General features: G+C 38.6%; 1 protein-coding gene across 3 annotated transcripts in view; it reads right to left on the reverse strand.

The window, feature by feature from the left end:
• Positions 1-1784: 1784 nt before the first annotated feature.
• mllt10 (MLLT10 histone lysine methyltransferase DOT1L cofactor) overlaps positions 1785-21884 on the reverse strand; it is an 83669-nt gene continuing 63569 nt past the window's right edge. For 2 of the 3 annotated variants that reach the window (XM_041813872.1, XM_041813870.1), the window contains 9 exons: positions 16644-16761; positions 8403-8481; positions 7191-7375; positions 6457-6606; positions 6225-6280; positions 5793-6088; positions 5539-5559; positions 3969-4050; positions 1785-3761 (listed from right to left, as the gene is read on the reverse strand). In XM_041813872.1, the coding sequence (XP_041669806.1) occupies positions 3483-3761; positions 3969-4050; positions 5539-5559; positions 5793-6088; positions 6225-6280; positions 6457-6606; positions 7191-7375; positions 8403-8481; positions 16644-16761 (1266 nt within the window). In that variant the 3' untranslated portion in view covers positions 1785-3482. The remainder of the gene's footprint in view (positions 3762-3968; positions 4051-5538; positions 5560-5792; positions 6089-6224; positions 6281-6456; positions 6607-7190; positions 7376-8402; positions 8482-16643; positions 16762-21884) is intronic. The other variant, XM_041813871.1, reaches the window with a different exon arrangement.

Consider the following 21884-nt stretch of genomic DNA (forward strand, 5'->3'; position numbering starts at 1 on the left):
TAAGCACAGAATTTAGTTAAAGTTAGTTTTTTTTAAGCTTCGTTTTTATTATGATTCAGTTAACTGAAAAGTTTTTTACATGTCAGTTTTAGTTATTTAGTTTAAGTTAACTATAATAACCTTGGTCAAGAATAAAGTTGAAATTTTGAGAATAAAATTAAAATAGATTGAAGAATAAGGTCGATATGAAAAGAGAAAAAAAAAATGAGAATAAAGTCAAACAGCTGATCTGAGGCACTTTGTTTCTGAGCTTAAAGAGAAAGGCTCTCTTTGTTGTTAAATCTAAAGCATCAGTTCACACGTTTATTGATAAAAGGCTTTTTGTTGAGACAGTCGAGATTCACTGTTTCTTGTATTCTTCAGTACTATTCTCTCAGGATTATTATCTGTTATAATCTCTGATTATCTGTGAAAGGCTCTGTGATGTCAGTGGTTGGTGCGGTGTATTTGCATGGGATAAACAAAGTAAATGTAAACAAATTCACTGACATTTCAACAGAAAACTGTAAAAAAAAAAAAAAAAAAAAAAAAAGACAGAGGAGCCTTAGTAAGAGAGGAGACCAAGAACCTGATGGTGACTCTGACTGAGCCCCAGAGATCCTGTGTGGAGATGGGACGAAGTTCCAGAAGGACAACCATCACTGCAGCCCTCCACTGATCTGGGCTATAGTGGCAATCCAGTTTTTGTGTCATGCCAATGTGATATTTCTGTTTATATATATTTTTTAATTGAAAAAAGTCTAAAATTATAGTTTAACTTCATCACAATGGGGTACAGAGTGTAGATTAATGAGAATATTACGTTTTTTTTTTCTTTCAACTTTAGCGTCATAGAAAATTCTGAAAAAGTAAAGGGGGTCTGAATACTCCGAATGCACTGTATATAATAATATTGTGCTATATATCTGCAGTTTTATATGAGTGATTCTGTGGCTGTTAATTATAGTCATTAGTTAAAGCCACATCTTTATAGAGCAATGGTGTATGAGTACCGTACAGCTGAATGTCTGATAAATGGTGTCTAGAATAGAGCGGATAACCCTGTCATGAGGGTCGGTCAGTCCTTGTTCATGCTTTATTTTCTTAATTTTATACTTTGTAAATCTCTTTGACTTTGAAAGGAGCTGCATAAATCAAAAAAGTTATTACAGTGAACTTAAACTAAAATATATTTTAAAAAATTAACTGAAACTAAATAAAAACTAAACTTTACCTAAAAACCTCACTTACTAAAGCTGCACTGTGTGCCTACAAAACTAAAATATATTGGAGATAAAATCTCCTCAGTTTGAGGCTTTGACAGCAGACTGAGTGTAAAATGGCCTGATTTGATAAAAGACTTCACATTATAGAAGTTTAATGTCTCCAGTTGTATTCAAACATCAGTTTTAAATAGATAAAATGAAAAGTGAGCGTAGTCTAAAACAAGTGAAATGTGGAACTGTTTCCCCATTCAGCTGTGGGTAGAATAAGGTACTAAGTAAAAAAATAAATTTAATAAATGATGTAATGTGTCTTTTTAAACAAAATCCCAGAGGCGTGGCTTATATCCATAGTGTTTCTTTATTTTGGTGTTCTGAAATGAGTCAGATTTCCTCCTTCTATCTCTTTCCATTTGTACAAAATTGATCCAAACAAACGTGTGCACAGATGAAAACACGGTGCCCCGAGTATAAAACCACTTCTCATCATGAAAACGGTGCAAAAACTAAAAAAAAAAAAAAAAGAAAAGAAAAGAAACACAATGTCCCTGAACATATAAAAATAAATTAATACTTTGTGTGTCCAGTCACCGTCAACCTTTTTTTTTTGTTTGTTTTCTGTCTGGTCCTAATGATTCACACACACAAAGAGAGGCTTCACTGGCTTTCCTTCACACCATCACGGCCAATCACAATCACTTATGTACACCAACGGCCAATGAGAAAGGTCTATGTACACTTAACGAGGTAAAAACTGTGCCTCTGTGACACACTTCCTCCCCACTACCAATATCTATATACAGCTGCCCCCCCTCCCCAAAATCAGCCAACTATGGAGTTGCTTCTAAACACAACACGGATTATTAAAAGGATTTACAGCCAGATTCAACTATGAGGAGAAAAACAAGACAAACAAAACTTTACACAGTAGTACAAAATGAAGTTAACACCAGCAGGCTTTTAAAATATCATCTTATGCCTGTTATACAAACTCCCAATAAATAAAAAGCACAATACAAAGTTGGCTTTGATATTAGATAATGCAGCAGAATTAGTTTTCCTGGTTTTCTTAAAGAGACAGTACACCTCAGCTTAATTACATCAGTAGAGTTGTGAAGAGCGGGGCTGAGTGACAGCGGCTCAGGTAAAGGGAAAACAAGCCCCGCCTCCCCCCTCCATGGCCTCAGGCACTTGGGTTTTTGACCCTGATTGGCCAGTCCTGACTGCTTTTTTTTTTTGTTTATTTTAAATGGGTATGTGGTTTAAGCGGCCGCTGCTGTCGGCCTTTTAGGTCCTGCTAGGCTGGTCCTGCTCGAGAGGTAGGTGCAGCAGGGGGCTCAATCAGAAACATGAAACGTGACGACTTTCCCAGCTGATAACCAACTGCATATTATTTCTTTTTGAGTCTGTGCTGCATGGATCTAAACATTCAACAAGCCGTTTCCATGTATATATATCTTTAAATTTTCACTTCCCTGAGTGAGCCCCCCGTCTCTGGCCCAGAGAAGAGACAGTCAAAAAAGCAAGGCTTCTGCGGTGACCATGTTCGAGTCTTGGCTCACTGACATTAAAGGATCGACACAAGCGGAGACAAAGAAAAGGAAGAGAGGCAACAACATGTGGGACATTTTCACTACACCCTCAAACAACATTTCCCCCCAGGGGACCGCTGCGAGAAAGATGCTTCTGTTAAGTCCTGTGGTAGAGAAGCGCAGTATTTTTTTTAGATTCATGTATTTCTGCTATTCTTTTTTATTTTAAGATTTGTAGTTCTGCGTATGTGCTAGCTTGTGTGCTGATAGCCGAGGCCCCTGAGAGAGACAGCAGAGACAAAACAAAGAGGGATGTGAGCGTGGAGGATGAAGAAGATGGACATGACACAAGAAGAGAAGAGAAGACAAACTGATTAAAGTGTGGAGACGAGACAAACGTGCTAAGATGCTACCAGTGACTTCAAATGAAAATAATCATCTTAACAGTGAAAAGAAGAACCTGAAGCAGCACTACAGCTAAAAAATCTAAAAACTGGATGGAAATAAATAGTAAAAATTAACACACAATGCTGTGTTAAGACTGTAACCTGATAAAAAAATAAAGCCTGGTGAGGTCTACAAATGCAAATGAAGGCATCACTCTCTACTGTGTGATGCTGAATGAACAGATTTCTCTGCTGTCAGTGTTTTCTCAACTACAACAACAGTCTGATCTCCCCAAAAACTCTGCATATTTATTTTCAGAAAAATTAAAAAGGAAGAAAAACGACCAAAAGAGCATCAGCCGTCATGTCTTCTCCTGCCCTGCAACGCCCACGGCTTTCTCCGCGAGCCGCGGCTTCTGCGCCCCCGAGGCGTGCGTGTCAGCGTGTGTGTGCTGCAGCGCCAGGAAGGGGTTGGTAGTGATGGCACCTTGGCCCTGGGTGGCGGGCAGCAGGTTGTTGATGGGCAGCTGAGCGGAGGAGAGCGGGATGGAGGGAATCTGGGCAGAGGAGGAGAGGGACTGCAGCTGCTGGAGGTCCTGCTGCTGCTGCATCAGCTGGTAGAGCAGCACCTGCTGCTGCTCCTGCACGAGAAAGGGAGGGTTGTAGAGGAAAGAGGGGTGAGAGGAGGCAATAGACAGGGAGGAGAAGGGAGGAAAAGAGATGAGAGAGAGTTGGATAAGGATAGCAATGAGGGACAGAGAAAAAAAGAAGAAAATGTGGTTTAATTATCTTGTTTTGGGTATAATTGTGGGTCAGTGTCATTGTGTGTTTAACTGTTTGTTTTGTACCGCTGAAGGCTGAGAGGCGAGCAGCTGCTGGAGCTGTTGATGCTGCAGAAAAAGTCTTTGCTGCTCAGACAGCAGACCGAGCCTGACGGGACAAAAATACAACAGTCGGATCAGTTTTAAAAAACGCAACACACTGTCCTAAGCCTTATGTGATCAGACATCTAACTCCTGACTTCAGCCAAGATAAACATATTCAAACCTATAAACTAGCCCTAAAGAACATGTTTGTTCACCTCCTAAACTTCTGTTTGGGATATTTCTGTACTTTCTCTCCCTTATTTGGGACCAATAGGACCTGATCACTATAAAACCAAAGCCTGGTATTTGAGCAGGATTAGTTTTTACACAAAGAAACTCTCAAAATGCCCCCAAATTTAATTTTTTCCCCAAAAAATTGCATGAAAATTTCCAAATTATAAAGCGAATTCTGTCAAAAAAAATTCCAATCAAATTCCCCCGAATTTTAGAAATGACGCCCCTAAATTACACATAATTTCCTAACATATACCCCCAAACAAATTCCATTAAAATTCAAGAAATTTCAAAAGGTAATGTTTCCCAAAATTTCAAATCCAATTCCCGAAAATGTATAAATAAATGCCTCTAATTCCAATGTAAGGCGCTAAAAACTTAAAAGTAAATTTCCCCCAAAAGTTCAAATCAAACGTTCTAAAATATACATACAAATCCACCAGATTCTTAATCAAAACAGACAAAAGGCACTTGTTAAGGCCAAGTATGAACTTAATTTACACTAAAAATTCTGGAAGTCTTGGAAAATTTCCTGTAAAATTATTTGTTTTCAAAACATGAAAAAAATCCTTCCAAATTTCCAAGACATCACCCAAAACAAAATCTGTGAACGTTCTTTAACTTTTTCCTAATCCCATAAAATAACCCCAAATTTCCTCAAATAATCAGGTGTTCAAACAACTTTCTGAAAAATCCAAAATATATAAATCGTATTTCCCAGTAAAGGTGCAATAAATATCCTGAAATTTTCTAGAAAATTCCCCAAAATATCAGAGCAAAGTCTATCCAAAATTTCCAATAATTTACACATTTTTTCCCCCCAGAATTTCATGCAAAATTAGGATAATGTTCAAATAAATTCCCCCACATTTCCATAAAATTTTAGAAATTTTCAGGTAGTAAGTAACCACCAAAATTTTGAATAAAATATCACAAAAATGTATATATAATTCCCCAAGAATCTAATGAAAGTACCTACAAAATTCAAAGTGAATTCGAAAGTTTCAAAACAAATTTCCCTATCCTACCTACCTAATTACCTAAACTTTTATAGAAATTCTGGTCTATTATCTGAAAATTCAAACAGCAGAAATCATTACTGTGTTGTAGGAAATTCCAAATCTAAATTTGTTTTATTTACATGCAAAGTCTTAGGAGCTTGAACATCTCAGTTATTTTTTCGACTGAACAGAAGTAACAGAAGATATAAATCTAAAAGCCATGCAGATGAAAGATGCATTTATAAAAATCTCACAAAATCTCTTGATGGGTTAAGAAAAACAGAGGTTGTTGTGATGCTAAACCAATTCTTTCTCACCTGCTCTTACTAGTTGTCGAGCTGTTAGTTTCCAAAATGCAAGAAAAAGGAAAGAGAGGACAGGAGGCAATAAAGTTCACAGTTCAAGACATGCAGGTTCCCAGACGATAGCGGGAAAAAATGAAGCATTTATTTTTGTTGTCATCATGACTTTAAAACAATCGTTTATCATTATTTTTATCCTTGATATTGTCAGTCATTACCACTGTGCTGCTTTAATTTAGATTTTAAGGATTAAAAATAAGGATACGTACCTGTTATTAACAGGTAATGTGACACCTGCTGCTGTAGTGTGCGCGTGAGGACTGCCGGTGCCCCCCGGTGTCTGGATCACGCCGTTCAACGCTCCGACAATCCCCCCCATGCCCAGCGTGCCCCCTCCACCCAGAGCACCCATAAGCCCTGCCACCCCGCCAAGCCCGGCTGGGGTGGTTCCCGCAGTTGGGACGCCATTTAGCTGGGGCTGGGGGGGGCTCTGTGAGACGGAGGGAGGGGTGGAGAGAGAGGAAGTGGAGCCGCTGCTGCTGTGGCCTCCGCACGACGTGCTGTCCTGTTAGAGAAAAACAGGAAAAGTCATGAATAAACAACAACAAAAAGTTATCCCACACATTTAAAAACAAATGAAGGTGATGATTGAATTTCACTGAAGGACTCTGGGTAATAAAGGATGGAGGTTTTTTTCTTACCTGAGCTGCAGCAGGTAAAGAGGAGTCAGTGGCCCCCAGGTGGGCTCCTTTCACATCTGCAACACACATCAACCACATAAATTTTTCACTGCATTATTTGTACGGATGTTTCACTGATTACTTTCTCAGTCGAACATTGATTTGCTACCTTTACCTGTAGAATTATCAAAAAAATAATGGCTGCATATTAACAGTTCAATGTGTTTGTGTGAAAAAGAGCGTGTTTATGTACCAGAGGAGGCTGTGGATGGGGTGAAAGGCACTGATAACTGAGCGCTGAGAAGCTGCAGTCTCTCCTTCTTCATGGTCAAAGTTTTGATCTGCTCCTCCAGCCGTCTGTTCTCCTCCTGCAGCTGGTGAAGCGACTTCAACATGCCCACCACTGACAAGAGAAAAAACCAGACTGATGTGATTAATTTAAACGACACGCTGAGTTCTAAATATCCTCAAGGCTAAACTTGCAGGAGTTATCAATAAAAACAATCATCTTGGTTTATTGCTTTGTCCTGGAAGGATGCAGCTGTATTGGAGCGGTCTTTTCACTACACTGATGCTCTGACTTTAACAAAGGCCAACTCTTCCTTGAGGCAAAGCCATGACTGATCAGACAGATATACACCACAGAGACCACAGAGGTCAAGATCAGCTACAGAGCAGTGACCCTGATGTCTGTGCAGACTCAGCGGAGAGCTCAGTGAAGAGAAGGGGAGGATTTGTCGACAGAAACTTCAGCCTGACACGTCCTGAATGAAGGACAATCTCTGTAGCAACAAGGCCGCCCTCCTTTTTTCATTTTCACCTCATAGATCCATGAAGGGGCATTCAGATGGGCTGGTTACTGACAGATCAACAGTTTACAGACCAAAAAGAAACTAACTGAAGAAGAGGAAGGCGACTAACAGATAAGTTAGTTAACAGGTTATCAGGTTACAATGGGTCTGTGCTAACATGGGTTTGTCCTCTCACCATCACCATTCGCTCCCTGCTGCAGCAGAAAGCTCTGCCCTTCATTCCACTGCCTCTCCAGGAGCTGCTCTATGCTGGTGGCCACCGGGGGCAGCGCGTCTCCGCCTGCCCCCGCCCCTAGCAACCCTGGCCCCGGCAACGACCCCGAGGAGTCATAGCGGATCTGCAGGCCACCAATGGGAGAGCTGAATGACGGGACAGAGAGAGGGAGAGAGCATGGACGGAAAAGGAGAGATAGAGAGGTCAATGGGGGAGATTAACGAGCCAACATAAACGTCAGACAAACATAGACACTGCTGGCTATAAAACTACATCAATTTGTTGTTACAGTGGCCTCTAATGAAAAGGGGCCAGGCTTTCTGTGTGAGAGGGAGAGAGCGAGTGAGAGGGAGAGAGAGGAGATGCAAGAGAGAGACAGAAAGAGGGAAGTGGACTGTCTTGATGCGATAAATCTTGATGTGTGAGTGCAGGGACAATCTGTTGAGTGTGAAAGAGGGGAAATGAGGGACAGCAGGGGAGAGAAACAGCAGCTATTTTTGACTTTTCCATCAGGATTTTAAAGCATGAATAATATAACTTTGCATATAAAAATGTGCTGATTATATTTTTAAAGAAATATCTGTTAAATTCATAAACAACAGCACAGTGGGAAGGCTTCTCAAACATTTAATCTTTCAAATATTGTCCTTTAAAAATCAAATGCTGCCCTTTTCCACATAGCTAAAAAAGTACAATAATGACAAACCTCCTCATGTGAAATCATCCATCCCACCAAGCAGTGAAAACAAACAAATCATCATTATTCCCATCCAAAAAAATCCTCGCAAATATTCCCAAATGATAAAGATGCAGGAAATCAGACGGTCCTTCCATGTGTGAGAAACAAAAAATCTAACTGGAGTTGAAGGATGGTTACCACCTTCAAAAACACAAGTTATCGTTGGCTGAGAGAGCGAGAATTGCCTGTAGGGGTGAGAGCGAAAGTGTGTGTATGTGTGTGTAATGTGTGTGCGTGAGGAGTGAGAGGAAGAGAGAGGGGAGACGAGGGGCCAGCCCAGGGAAAAGAGAGAGAGAGTGAGAGAGAGAGAGAGAGAGAGAGGGGGGATGGGTGAAGGAGGGATGGCAGGGAGGGGGGGGGGGGGGGGGTGTGGAATGTAAATGGGAAGGGATGGGTGAGGTGGGGGGGGGGGCTCTGTGTGAGTGTGTACTCACCGCGGGGTGGTCTTTGGAGAAGCTCTTACGGAGAAGCCTTGAGCTCCGACGCCGCTGCTGCCGTCAACCACCTCCTGATCTGCACACAAAAATCAATCCTGCATGTTAGGAACACCTGAAGTCCAAAATACTTCAAACTCAGAGAACTTCATGGTTGCTTTTACACAAACTTATGAGCAATTGGAACCAAAACTTTGCATTAGAATCAGCTTATTTATTATCTGTGTCTACTGATAACAGCAGAAGTGCACCTTAAGTCTTTAAATATAAGTCACATAATTACACTCATTTAAAATACATACAGCTCAGTGACACTGCTGACAAGCAAGTTCAGGACTGTCATTTCCTAAAACTGATTGAAACAGCTGCAGTTTTGTACTTTTACACCTCTGTTACACTGAAGCACATAGAGAGAATAATCCATGTCACAGCCTGAAACAGCTGATGTACACAGCAACTACTGGAGGGCTGGGGCTCCTTTGGCCACCTTTGGTCATGTTCAAATGGATTGTCGTTGTTTTTGAGGTGAGACACATTTGCACCATGAGTGAAGTTATCCACTGAGTTAAGGCCAATCCCGCTTCTTCCTCTTAGCCTTTCCCCTCTAAACATATCGGTAAGGGGTAAGGGCAAAAACCTTCCCTCAAGAAATGAGACGCCACTTGATTGCTGTACTGTTGATAAACAGCTGCGTCATCAAAGGTGACAACAGAGCTTCAACTATCTCGTTCATACTATGGATCTCTGTGTTGATCTCCATATACAGTCCCCTCCAAAAGTATTGGAACGGTGGGCCCAATTCCTTTATTTTTGCTTTAGACTGAAACCATTTGGGTCTGACATAAAAATATGACTATGCAACAAGAGATCAACCTTTCAGCTTTTATTTCCAGGTATTTACAACTTGGGAGATAGCTTTATTTGTAACAGAAGACCAATTTTTTAGGTGAGCAAAAGTGTTGGAACAGATAGACTTTAAGCAGATTAAAGTGAATAAGATTTAATATTTAGTTGGAAATCCTTTTCTTGCAATACCTGCATCAAGTCTGTAATCCACTAATATCACCAGACTTCTGAATTCTTCTTTTGTGATGCTTTTCCAGGCTTTCACTGCAGCCTCTTTCAGTTGTTGTCTGTTTTGGGGGGGTTTCTCTCTTCGATGTCCTCTTTAGCAGGTAAAATGCATGCTCTATAGGGTTCAAGACTGGAGTCTGACTTAGCCTTTCTAAAACCTTCCACTTCTTGCCCCTGATGAACTCCTATGTTGTTTTGCCAGTGTGTATTGGGGTCATTATCTTGCTGCATGATGAAGGATCTCCCATTCAGTTTGGATGCATCTTTCTTTAAACTGGCAGACAAAATGTTTCTGTAGACTTCTGAGTTCATTGCTGCTGCCATCATGTGTTACATCATCAATGTAGATGAATGAGCCCGTCCCAGAAGAAGCCCTGCAAGCACAAGCCATGACATTACCTCCACTGTGTGTCACAGATGAGCTTGTATGTTTGGGATCATGAGAAGATCCTTTCTTTCTTCAAACTTTAGCCTTTCCATCACTTTGGTAAAGGTTCATCTTTGTCCCATAAGATAATAAAAATTAGTCTCAGAATTTCTGAGGCTCGTCTCTGTACTTGTTGGCAAATTACAGCCTGCCCTTCCTATTGCGAGTGGTTTGTATCTTCTGTTGTAGCCTCTGTACTTTGTTCATGAAGTCTTCTGTGAACAGTAGATGTTGATATCTTCAAACCTGCCCTCTGGAGGTTGTTACTGATGTCACTAACAGTTGTTTTAGGGTCTTTCTTTACAGCTCTCACAATGTTTCTCTTGTCAACTGCTGCTGTTTTCCTTGGTCTAACCATTCACAACTGTTACTTAATACACCAGTGGTTTCTTTCTTCTTTAGGACATTCCTAATGGTTGTACTGGCTATGGCCTATGTTTCTGAAATGGCTCTGCTGGATTTATCATCTTCTCTCAGCCTCACAGTGGACTGTTTTTCACTCATAAACAGCTCTCTGATTTTCATGTTGGTTACACCGCTCAACTATAAATGCAGCCTCCAAAGGCAAAACCCAAATCTGAAACTGAGAGTGGACAAACAGCGCTTTTTATCGTTTGAATAACCAATGTCATTGGACACACCTGGGCAACAAAACACACCTGTCAGTCACATGTTCTAATACTTTTGCTCACATGAAAAATGGATGGGTTCAAACAAAGCGTGCTATCCTTAAAGTGAATCATCGGATCCAGACGTAAATACCTGGAAATACCCCTGAAATGTTGATCTATTGTCTCATATTCATATTTTGATGTCAAACCCAAATGTTTTAGTCTACAGCAAATATAAAGGAATTGGGCCCACTGTTCCAATATTTTCAGAGGGGATTTATACAGTTAATAGCCCTGGTTTACACGTGAACAATAAAGAATTGAATAAAGCTGAATATATGAGAAAACACAACTGTTGTATTTTCTAAAATCATTTATAAATGCTGAAAATTTTTACATTTATGCGCCTTCTTCATCGTCCATTGTGTCACTTCGCAGTGCATGGTGGGAAATTCATCTTGCCCCTTGGTTTCAAGTGTGGTCCTGAAAAATCTATGGCTAAGATAAGGGCTAAGGGGTAGAAATGGGGTTGACCTTCAGAGTTCCCGCCTGTGTCTTTAGGTATTCCTACATAAACTTCATCAGTATGCACTGCCTCACTATAAGGTTGACTCTCTGCTTTGTTCTTTTTTGTGGGTTACCGCAGCTCTTTCATAGTGTTAAATAATTAACACTTTTTAATATATGTAGTGTGAACCATTATAAACACTTCTAAAGTGTTAACTTCAACTCTATATGAGTTTAATCAACACTGTGCGTGTGAATAGCAGAGCTGGAATTTAAATTTTTTCCGTCTACCTGCCGCTGTGGCTGTAGGATCAAAAATCTACCAGCCACAAACATGTTTAACAAAGCCACTCTATTAGAACAAGCAGCATTATTTCATAAGGTATAAAATTAATGGCTTATACTATTCAAGTTCTAGGCTATTTAATATGAGCAGTTTTCCTCATTTTTTACCACTTTGTCCTGTAGTTGACCATGCAGACATTTGCTGTGCTTTCTACAGGGGCACTGTAAATTCATAGATATCTTCCTACATAATGAGGTTTAGACTTGCTAGGATTGATCATTTTTAGTGCATTTTCTACAGTTGAAATCCTAAATTCATGCTTTTTTTTTTTTTTACTTTCTCGGACTTGCAACAAGCAAGACATTGATTCAAACACACCTTTAATAGATGTACAAATGTGTAGGTCTGCTTGGCTTTGCTCATAAATTCAGTAGGAAGAAAATCACTCTTTTAGGTAAGGCTAATTTTATTTATCTGGCCTAGTGGCTGGTAAGTCCAGAATATCACCTGACACACCTCAAAAATACCTGCATTTAGCTGGTAGATAGAGATATGGAAATGCTTTGATACTTTCACACTGAATCGTTGCTTTACAGAAATAGTGTGCAGGAGTTTACCTGCAACTTTTGATGATCAAAGACTTGAAAATCCCTCAGTATGAAAACCTAGACCTTTAATGTTGTTGCCTCGGTATAAAGACTAATCCTACTGATTTTTACAGCTATCATTTTGAAGTTTAAATATTGTAATAAACCAAGTCTAAACTGGTTGTGAATGCTGGATCACATGCCATTTACTTTATAACAATAAAAATCCATTTGTTCATTTGTTTGGGAATTTACAGGGAAAAGTTAGTTTAGCAATTGAAGAAATTAAAACATTTACATGCACAAATGCTGAGAGAATAAAGTTGGTATCAAAAACAAAAAAGTATTGACTCAGTGTTCCTACACATTTTTAAAAATCAAATTTAAGAACTTTTAAAGACAGAGGCTTTCTGGGTAAAAAATAAATTGCTTCAAAAGTTTTCAATAATGCGTACATTTGAGGTAACATTGTTTTGCCCCCCCCCCCCCCTTTTTCTTTTTACCAAAAACTTGCTAAATTCCAAGGAGAAACTGTACCCATCTGTTACCTGTTTAGACTAGCTTACTGGACAGTTCAGCTGGCGAGTCCTTAAAGGAGCAATGCTCACTGAAATCACAGGAGGCTAATGCCACTTCTACTGCTACGCACCTCATCTGGCCCAACTTAAAAACACTGAAATATGTCTTTAATGAAATGGTAAGAGAGACATTTTCTAGTCATAAATGCCCAGGTTTGATGATTTCTGACATCAATGCCTCTGTTCAATCAATATACCATATAACAATATTTAAGCATAGCACAAGTGTGCTAAGATGACATGAAACAATAAACTGTAGGTTATGTATAAGTTACTGTCAGCTGCACAGAAAAAGATGATAAAAATCAAATAACTGGTTAGTAAACAAAGATTGGATAAAGGTTTGTCTTTGTCAAAGTGCCTCCTGCAACTGAAGAACTTTTTAGACTTTTCAAGGACATGCAGGAATCCTGTGACTTTACTGCTACAGATCTTCTCCACGTGACTGTTGATCATTTAAAAATCTCTTACGTTCTTGTCTTAAAATTCTCTTTTTTTCTTTAGTAAGAAAAAAATAGTGCAACAACAAATAGAAGGTAAAAATTCCATTTTACCAATCATAGCTTGGATTTATTTGAACACTTCTGGGCTTACAAACTACAAAACTTTGTCTTCTTTCCTCTGGATCTCTTTAAACACAAGCCCTCATTCAAACTTTCTCTCTCTCTCTAGCTCTACCTTCTGTGAGAGTCTCTGCGTCCTCCCTCTGGGCCCCTGGCCAGACGCTTCTTTTCATTTTCCTCAGTAAGAGTAATGAATCACACATGTACACACATGCAGACACACACTTTAGCATTTACACGCTTTCGCAAACTCCCCTCTACTTAAGACAGTCAATCCCAGCTTTTACCCCCGCCGGGTCACCACTCCAGCCCGTCGCTTGCCTTCTTTTTCTCCCGTAGCCCTTTTTCCTCCCGGCACCTCCCTCTAGACACTCCAAAGCAAAGTCAAACAGCTGCCAAAGTAAACAGGCTGCATACATACAAACACGCGCACACCTTGCACGTTTGAGCTCACATGACCCTTACGAGTTCACAAGCACAGCTTCACGCCCGCTTAACTGCACACACAGAAGCTGTACGCCACGGCGTGCAGAATTAAACAGTCTGGAAATATCAGAGAGGAAATACAATCATGGCAGAAAAGATTTACTCAGAATAGACTCAAATCATTAGATTTCCTGGCATAAATTCTCTGTTTTTAACTGCCTACATTGACAATTTTGGGTTTTCTCCTGCTTTTATTCACTTTCAATGGAAAAACTTTGGCTTTCTGGTAGGGGTGTAAAGGTACGTGTATTCATACCGTACCGTACCGATTCGGTACAGGCCTCTCAGTACGTTACAGATGTGTACCAATCGAATACACGTTGAACAAAGCTCATACACAGACGGAAAACCAGAGCACAACTCATTGTCACACTGTCCTGACAACCACACAACAACAGCAAATGACAGCAACAGCCTGAATATTCCCAGATAGAAGTGTCCTGTTTAGGAACACTTTGTTTCCCAGTGAAACACAACAGTGGACAAAGACAACAACAGTAGCGCCAACATTATTCAGCAGGTGTGTCGCTGACAGCATGTCATTCAGCGGATCAATTAAAGTGTTTGAAAAGGAACCACTCAAACAAGAACGTCACTGTAACGAGGAGGAACTACAAAAAGTCTCACCAGGCGGTCAAGAATTTCCCATGATTTAAGATCTTTTAATTTTAACAATGGTGCTCTGGTTTTGTGGATTGAATTCAAACGTGTACCTTCAGCTGTCAGCCTTAGAGGAGTGGGGGAGAGGACTCCATCATGTCTGCAGCTGTGTCATAGGTAAAGTTATCCTCAGATTTCACACGGCTCTAAACTTTATCTGCCAAGATGGAGAAAGATGGTGAAAAGTTCTCCTAAACTTTGCAGTAGGTCCCACTGGTTACAAAAGTAATCCAGTGCTGAAGTCCATGTTGAAATCAGCAGGATAGATGCTAATTAGCATCCTTAACAAGCTAACTTATGATGATGTGTTCAAGTTGGCTGGGAAATTTTAGTGTGTAAAGAACTGGTATAAATATGTCAATATATCAATTAAAATAATCTAGTAATTAAAAAATGTATTATTTATTAATATTTTTATTCATTGAAGACCGTTTGGAAGGAGGTTGCAGCATTATTTATATTTTAAATGTAATTCATTCAACCTATTTATTTTAATATAATTAATAATAATAATTTTAAAAAACGGTTATTTATTCATTGTAAATACCATACCGATAATGTACCAAACCATGCCTTCAAAACTGAGGTACATACAAAATTTTTCTGTAGCGTTACACCCATATTTTCTGGACTCTTGGAACAACATTTGTGCATCAATCTAAGGAACCACTTTAGCTTTGTTTCCCAGTTAAATTGCAGAGTAGAAAATTAAATTTAAATTGGGCTTATACTTTATATATGTTTCATTTTATTAACCTAACTGTGAACAGCACCTCCAAAAAAATGTGAAATTCTAACATAATAGACCGGCATACCCTTGTTCCTAAAAAGAAGTATTAACTATCAATTATAAGGACGGCATTACTACAACTCTAAAAAACAGATAGATAAAGAGGATCTGTTAATTTTTAAGAAAATAATCAAAATCTCATGTTCAAAAAGGCGTTTATTTATAATTCAAGTTTTTTATTTTAAATTTGCGACTTTTTTTAACTCTGGAATTCAGAGTTTGGTTTTTTGGAAATACAAAACTTTATAATTTAAAAAAAAGGTCTACCCCCCCCCAATTTTCACTTCTATTTTCACTGCTCTTAGTTTTTTTTTCTTTTAGAGTGGCCCTATTATGTCTTCTTACACTAGTTTCTACGTCTGACTTTTTTTTTTCTTTTTAAAAAATTAAGGTACATCTAATTCCGACACCACCAGAGCAGAGCGGAGAAGAAAGAGGGGAGAGAGGCAAGATGAACAGATTACAGTTGTAGTCTAATAAAATAGAAATTATTATAAAAGAAAATATACAAAACCTGGCATATAACCAGACAAGCTTTAAACAGATCAATGTATTTTATTGTTCTTTTTAAATAGATGACCACATTAGAGTTTTTCCAGGGTGGAACACATATTTTAAACGTGAATAATCATCAACAGTTATGTTTCTTTGATCGGTGGTAGGTTAAAACAATGAATTAAATCAAAATTAATTAATTATTAAGCTCTACTGTCGCCTGCCCTTTTATTTACTAGTGGGCCTAAAATGTTGTGATTTATTTGGATTCTGAAAAAACGTTGGAAACAAAGATGGCATGTGAATAACAGCAGATAGAGATAAAATATAGGAGTGAAAACTAACATGCACTAATGTCTCTTTCACACTGAGTATTAATAAAAATTGAATAATGTTTCGCAGATCACACACTAGTCTCCTATCCTGCAGATTACATTTTTAATCTGTCACACATCAACTACATAAATTAAAGAAAAAAAATTTGTAAATATGATGGAAAAACATGTTTCTTGTTCTAACTGTGGTATTTTCTGGAAACAACACAAAGCTTTTTTGTTTCTAACCCACCCCCCCACACACACACACACCCACACACACACACACACACACACTGCCCCGTGGCCTCCTGTCATTCAGCCTGATTAGTGAGTTGACCTGCAGGTCAGAGTGGATCTGGCTCTGATGACTGCTGACCGGCAGCAGGAAGGACCCACCTTCCTCCTCCTCACTCTGAACTCCTCTCCCTTCTTTTCTCTCTGTTCCACCAGATGTCTCGTATCAGGAAGCGGCTCCTCTGATTACCAAAGACACGTCTAACTCCTTCATCAGCTCCTCTGCGCCGCACAGACGACAAAGCTGCTGTTTTTTTCTGCTGCAGAAGCTCCTGAACGCAGCAGTAGGAACACTCCTCTCCCTCTCACACTGAACACCACGGTGTTTCAGATGTGTGTGATGATGGGCTGTATTTGTGTGGGTTTTTTTCTGTGAGGTGGCGATAGCAGCTTGTAACTGGAGCTGATTGGGCGGAGCTCAAAAATATCACGAGTGCTGACCGTTGACCTCTCTGTGGGACCAAAGGGGCGTGACCTGTCCATTATCTCCTTCTCGCTCTCTCCCTCCCTCCAACGAGAATGCACGCATGCACTCCCTCATCTCCACATTAGGTATGTTGTCTTACCTGCCGGAGAGGCCTCGGACTGGGCAATCAGAGCTGCCATGGCGGAGTTTGGGTTGAGCCGGTTTCCAAACATGTGGGAGGGAGCGAGGTTGAAGACTGAGCCTGGAAGACCGCTCACCTACAGAAGAAGAGAAGAAAACAGAAGAAGACATGTCAGGGTTCCTACACACTGTAAAAATCTAATTCAAGACTTTTTAAGACCTGAACTGAGAAAAATTAATACTATTTATTGCACCGTAAACAGTCAAAAACAAAATGCATGAGATTTCTCTGTACACCAGAGCAGAGCTGAATTTTCTGATTTAATGGACTGTTTATGAAAGATTTAATGGTATAGGGCAAATTTTTTATTTTTCTAAATCATAAAAACCCCAAATTGACCATTTCTGGCACATTTGATGCCTCTATTCTATCAATGTGTCCCATGGTACTATCTATCAGTTTAACTATTAAAAAGCAGAATATTGGTTTTTGTCAAAAGACCTCCAAAGTAAGAGTGGCCTGCATGGATTTTTTTAATGGGCAACCAGGTAGCCCAGATGTTAGAGAACTGGACTTGCATTTTACAACAGAGTTTATTAAATCACAGTGAGTCAAATAATATCAGGGGGGGAATGTAGAACATCAAACACTGAATTTGCTGCCTTATGAAGAATAGTTTTGCAACAGTGTATATCGTACTTGGTTGCTCGGATAAAGAGCTGTTGAGAATGTAAGACCCCTCACTGGTAAAAATAAGACTTTTTTTGGTCTTAAATATCAAATGTGCACTTTAAGACTTTTAAAGTTTCTGCCAGAATCATTTATAAATTAAAGCAACTGAAATCTGAATTAAACTCACACAGTATACAGTATACAAATATACAGTACTAGAAATATGAAAGGGAAATGTTGGAAGATGGTGTCAAAACAACATAATCTGATGCCTAAACTGGCAACCTCCTTCTACAAATACATATTTTTTTAACCGTAAATTTATTGAAATAAACAAATTCATCATTTCCATTGGCTCTTATATTTTTAAAGGAACATTTACAATGATTAAAGGAGCTATAGTTTCAATGATTCACACTGATTAAAGACGTATTTGTCCTGTAAGGCGTAAGGGTGAGAGCAGTGTTAATGTTAATATGAATTAAAATAGATACAATTCAATAAAAAGAATGAAACGATTTATTGACCAATCATTTTGTACTTATCAATTATTAATAAACTAACCCTACCCTAACCCCTAACCCTAATTTATGAAAAACTGAATTTTCCCAATACTTGGAACAAAAAAAAAAAAAAGAGATGAACTTATGATGCCAAAGACTGCAAATGGTCACACTGAAGAGGACAAATGCAGAAGATAATCTGTATTTTTGTTTGGAAATACCCCTCAAATACAAACTGACTGTATTTAGGGCTGTCAGATTAATCAGGTTAATCATGATTAATCAAGGTCCACAATTACTGCACTTTTTTTTTTTTTCAGATGCAATTAATCTCATGCTTTATTGTCTCTTTCAACACACTTTGTTGAAACCACTGCAACATCTTCCTGCAGCCACAGTAAGCAGGTGGTCAGTTACCCTTCATTTATGCTGTTGAAAAATCCAAAGTATAACAAAAAATATTGGAATTTTAAAGCGCTAAAAAGGGTGTGATTAATTACGATTAACTACAGATTTCTGGGATTAATTGCAGTGAAATTCTTAAAAATCATTTGACAGCCCTAAATGCATTTTCATCCAGTGAAGTTTGACAATTCTTGCAGCAATTAAACTTTTTTTTTAAATGAAGAATGACAGAGACTAGCATTTGAATAACTTTATTTTTGTTCTGAATTCATGATTTATTATTTTACGGTTTGAGTTGCCAGTGCTGTTTTAAATGTGATTTCTATGGCCTCTAACTTGGTCAGGTCTGTTAAAGAGATTTTCAATCTTGATGGCTTCTTCCTAAAATAAAGGCTGAACTTACAAAAAACAAGAATATATATCCTTTAATTTCAGACCAGTGTTGATTTATGTGACCATCCCTTTCAAATGAACTAACAAATGAATATAAAATCATGTTGCTTATTTGTGTATACTCACTTTATTGTATTGCATTTTGTATCAGCAAAGAATAAAAATGAATGATTATTGATCTGAGCATCAACTATGATTTTAAAATAAAAAATAAGCACATGGCATGGATCCACAGCTCATTGCTGGGTGGCACAAAGGTCTGGGTACACGTAGGGCTCAAATTGCCACAATGCCTCACCAGTACGCTGACATGCTGACTAAGTGTTTCTGATGCATACGGTATAATCCAATTAAGACATTTCCCAAATAAGGACTGAGAGTGACGGGTCGGGTTAGAGGGAGGAGAGCGAGGGTGGAGCATCAGGAGGTCCATAGACAAGAACAAAATGGCTGACTGTTCTCAAAAGTATTATAAAGGCACGAGTGAGACGTGTGACACTTATTTAAGTCAGAGGCTTCTGCTTGAACACTGTTTGGAGGCGTCAGGAGTGCTACGGTTTGTAGTCAAGTTAACAGGCATTAGAAGATACCCACTTAAATATTCTTAATTTCACTGAAACACAATTCTTGGTACAAAAACAGTTTTAAGAGCTAAAGATAGTTTCCTTTACGTTACGTCTGAATAGACAGGTTGTGGTAAGCACAAACTACCAATGGTGAAAAACAGAGAAAAGCAATGAACAAAACCAAAATATTAAAGCTCCTGTGAGGAAACTCTGGTTTGCGTTGTTTTTGGCATCCCTTGTGGACGAAGTGGTTCTTCATGTTTTCATGCAAAGATTAAAAAAATTCTCATCCTGCATTTCAAATGTCAAATGTACAACTCTATGAATTCAAATGTTGAAAACTAGCTCTGTTTCTGCACCTCCCCTTTTTTGACACCTACCCCCTAGCAGCAATAAAAGCCTTAAAAGTAATGACACAAATACCCTCAGCCTCATCACTGATGTCCTCATTTGCTTTTGTAGCTCATTAAAGAGGCACAAGTAGAGATATGAATCTTTAAATATCTCAAGATTTCCTTTGCTTCCAATTCTAGGGGCCACAACTCGATTCAGAATCGATTTTCAATTCACAACTCATCCTGCACTTCTTCTAAAGAGATGACCATCTCAGCATCTGATCCAGTCTGCCGTGCAGTAAGGGGCTGTAAATTCCTATTTGACATGAAAAATTTTGATAAAATGTGCTAAAAAATTATGCTTTTAAGCATATTGGAAGCACTTTTTAAAACTCAACTGATAACAATACTGAGGAAAATGTAATTTATGCTTCAATTGTAAAATATTTTAATATGAAAAATGTGTGGACTTAAGCAGGAGACTTAATTGTCAGAACCTCGTCAGCAGAAAAAAATGATCAATATTCAAAGCCTTCAGTGTAAACTATGCTGCTGGAGAGCAAGCAGGTGTTGTGTTTGATTAAGTAACTATGTTAACTAGTGACTTTTCTGCTGCATGAGTCAGTGATAGTTGTTGTTACAACATTGTTAAAACACTTAACTTTTTCTGTAATGTCTAAAATATGCTTAGAAGGTATTAATTTAATGAAAAACAAAACAAAGGGACTCTTTAAATATTTCATATCTGTTAATAAACCATACGTATTTGGCACATAGTTACCGATTAACATGGTAAATTGTTAAACGGTTACATCGGTCTTAAGTAAAAACTGGTGATGGATTTTATTATCATATTGTCCGTGTTGTTCAGCTGTTGTTGGCTCATATTCCCTCTGGATGAACATGTCTGTATGATGTCCAGGCATTTGAAGCGTTCCTTGTGTAATTTAGCACAGTAAACATCAGGACAGGCTTCATCTTACCAGGGATCCACAGTGAGCCGTATAACTTTTCTTTTGGGAAACCAGGGCAGGCTGAGTAAATGAGGGCTCCATAGACAGGTGTGTCAGATACAGCAATGTAAACTTTACTGACGGTAAGAGCTAGCGCTGCTAATGCAAACAGCACAGCTAACAAGCTACACATCCTCCAGCATACTCTCTGTCTGAGGCAGCACACTGAGGAAAAAATACACTCAGGATGTAATAAAGCAGGTTTAAAATATCGATTCTTGGAATTTTTTAAAGGATTCAGAATGTGGAGATTAATTTGTGATTACCACGCGGATTTATTTTCTTCTGGCACCTCTACGCTTAAGTAATGACTTTAACATGTTACTGAATAAACTGAACACTCTGAACAAGAGCTTTAAAAACATAACATGCACTTTAATGTTTAATATGTTTATCTTTAATCTCACCTGATTTTAATTTCAGGGATTGCCTTTAGCAGTTTATCCTCTTATCATAATTTTACCAAGTTCTCTTCTTGTGTTTTATACAGTTTTATTGATCTATATTTGTTTTTATTCTTATTTTAGTATCCTCATATTCTGTTACAATGTTACAATGTCATTTAGCAAGAAGTAAACATCAGTAAGTGCCACAAAGTGCTTCAAGTCCATGTGGATGCAGGTGCTGCCATGCACTGTTAAAGGAAATGCACATGGGTTATAAAAGTTTCTTCTTATTATAACTAATTATCATTAGTATTCTGTTTTCATTTCATATTAATCTATTTACTGCCACTTTGTTTTAATTTTTTAACCCATCCTCCAGTGTTTCCTCATTCTGAATTTTAGGACAGCATTTCCTCAGTACGTACTTTCCTGTTTGTAAGGAATCCATTATTGAAGACATAGCTGCCAATGTTGTGTATGGACCACAGGGTGAGGAGAGGGGTAGGGGGGTGGACTCATGTATTTTTCTTTTCTGTTTGTGTGTAAAGCACTGCTAATGTTTTTCATGCCAATAAAGCCAATAGAACTGCTGTACTTGAATCATTTTCTATCTATCTTTCTATCTTTCTATCTATCTATCTATCTATCTATCTATCTTTCCAACTCTCATCACAGTGCTGTAAAGTACAGCTATAAAATAAAATATGAAATAAAATACAAATACTACTACTAATAATAAAATGTTTAAAACATTCTGGTTACAGCTGTGGAGAGAAACGGTCTTGTTTGTCCATTCTCTCTCTTACTTAAATGACTTCAGATTTCTTTGTAGACCACCCCCCCTTTCCTTCTCTTCTTCCTCCTTCACCTCCTCCCCTCTGCGCCATAATCCGGCCCCCTTTTCCCATCAACATTCATTTTTCATTTTCATTCATTTTTCATTCAAAGTCGCTCTCTCTCTCGCTCCTTTTCTCTGTCCTGGGCTG

Source organism: Cheilinus undulatus, linkage group 19 (genome assembly GCF_018320785.1).
Source record: "Cheilinus undulatus linkage group 19, ASM1832078v1, whole genome shotgun sequence".
Taxonomy (NCBI): domain Eukaryota; kingdom Metazoa; phylum Chordata; class Actinopteri; order Labriformes; family Labridae; genus Cheilinus; species Cheilinus undulatus.